Genomic DNA, 1,911 nt, shown 5'->3' with positions numbered 1-1,911 from the left:
CATCAACACTAACTTGTCTAGTACCAAAATAGTTACGTTTGAAAGATTCATTAAGTTTATCTATTAATGGTCTTAATTTGAAAAACTTATCTTTGTTGTTTGTAGGCATTAATGTACTGTCATTACAGTGTAGATGAATGAGAATTTTTTCAAACATATCTCGTGACATAGCATTTGACACAAGTTTAACTCCAAGATCATCTGATGTACTCCAATAATCTTTATAAGACGGTAAACGGTTATATCCCATCAAAAAGTTAATACCTAAGAATACTAACATATCTTCTCTCTGTATTCTAATTCCGGGTTGCATGAACATTTACTGAACCGATAAGTCGTTATCGGTTCTGTAAAAATAAAACCGTTCTGTAAAATTGATAAATAAAAAACCAATAAACCGTTATCGGTTCGATAAGTTATAGGTCCGAATTCGGATCTGTAAAATTTGCAGAACCGTTTAAAAGATTCCTTATCATTTAATTTAAAATTTATTATCACTTAAAATTATTATTTATTTATTTTCAACAATTATTAATTTTATCGAATTCCATATTGTTTATTGTTTCAAAACATTTTAAATTTAAATAATTAATTGTTATGTCTTCGTCGTCCTCGTCTGATGATTCCGATGAAGATATTATTCTTCAAATTTTAATAAATCTTCCAAGACCAAGGCGGTTTAAGGATAGGTCAAATCCGTTGCAGGACTATGACGACTTGGACTTCAAGTGTCGCTTTAGGTTAGAATTTTTTTATGTCTGTTGTTTTCATTCTGCTGATTTTAACAGTTTTTAATAAATTGTGTCATTTGCTGTTAATAGATTGTCGAAGGAAACATTTATGATACTTTTGCATATGATCGGTGATTCTATTAAACATAAGACAAATAGAAGTTCATCTCTATCACCTGTACTTCAACTTTTAATTGCTCTGCGTTACTATGCTACTGGAGCATTCCAAGTATTTTTCAGAAACACAAATTATATAATTTATAAATAAGAAGTACAGTACGGTTTTTAATTATAGATGGTGTTAGGCGATCATATTCAGGTTCATAAATCTACTGTTTGTAGAGTTATTAAAACAGTGTCCACAGAAATTGCTCGATTACGTCCACATTTTATTGAATTCCCTAGTACTGTTGCAGAGCAACAAAGAGTTCAATTAGGATTTTTCAGATTACATCAATTTCCTCGTGTTATTGGTGCCCTAGATTGTTCGCATATCAGAATACAATCACCTAAAAGTGATATCGGCGAACAGTTCCGTAATCGTAAAGGGTATTTCTCTTTCAATGATGTGATAGCAATTTAAAAATATTGGATATTGTAGCGAGGTATATTTAAATCGTTTTTAACTTCATTAAAATAATCATCCATTATTACGTTTCTTGTTACTTTTCTATTTTTATTTAGATGGCCTGGATCTGTCCACGATAGCACTATCTTTGATAATAGCTTGATACGAGCAAAATTTGAAAATAATGAGTTTGGAAATACTTTTTTGCTTGGTGATGGAGGTTATCCTTGTAGAAATTATCTCCTAACTCCTTTATTGAATCCAAGAACTGAAGCTGAACGCAAATATCAAGTATATTTTGAATACATTTAAACGCTAGCGCTTGCCACACTTTTTTCAGTGGCGTGCCGAGAGGAGGAGGTTATGGGTTATAACCCCACCTATTGCCTTTTTTTATCCAACCTACAGTAAAAAAAACAACTCATTCGAAATGTATACCTCCTCTTTTGTGTTTGGTGGGGTTAAGTTTGATTTACCTTTACCTAAAACTGTTTTAATTTATAACTTACAACTATAGTCTATAGGTATACCTACCTGGCTAACGGCACTGCTTTTTTTTTTAAACTATTATTTGTTTTGATAGAAAGCTCAAATTGGTTCAAGGAATGTAGT

At 31.3% G+C, this 1,911-nt stretch overlaps 1 protein-coding gene across 1 annotated transcript; it reads left to right on the top strand.

Moving 5' to 3' along the window:
• The first annotated feature begins 597 nt into the window (after positions 1–597).
• Positions 598–1,611, top strand: LOC111039572 (putative nuclease HARBI1). Its single transcript, XM_022323129.1, has 4 exons — positions 598–740; positions 822–960; positions 1,027–1,280; positions 1,416–1,611. The coding sequence occupies exons 1-4, from the start codon at positions 598–600 to the stop codon at positions 1,609–1,611; spliced, it is 732 nt and encodes a 243-aa protein (XP_022178821.1).
• The last annotated feature ends 300 nt before the right edge of the window (positions 1,612–1,911 follow it).

Source organism: Myzus persicae, unplaced genomic scaffold (assembly GCF_001856785.1).
Source record: "Myzus persicae strain clone G006 unplaced genomic scaffold, MPER_G0061.0, whole genome shotgun sequence".
In the NCBI taxonomy this organism is placed as follows: domain Eukaryota; kingdom Metazoa; phylum Arthropoda; class Insecta; order Hemiptera; family Aphididae; genus Myzus; species Myzus persicae.
Note: the sequence above shows the minus strand (reverse complement) of the source record. Positions and strands in the feature narration are given on the sequence as shown.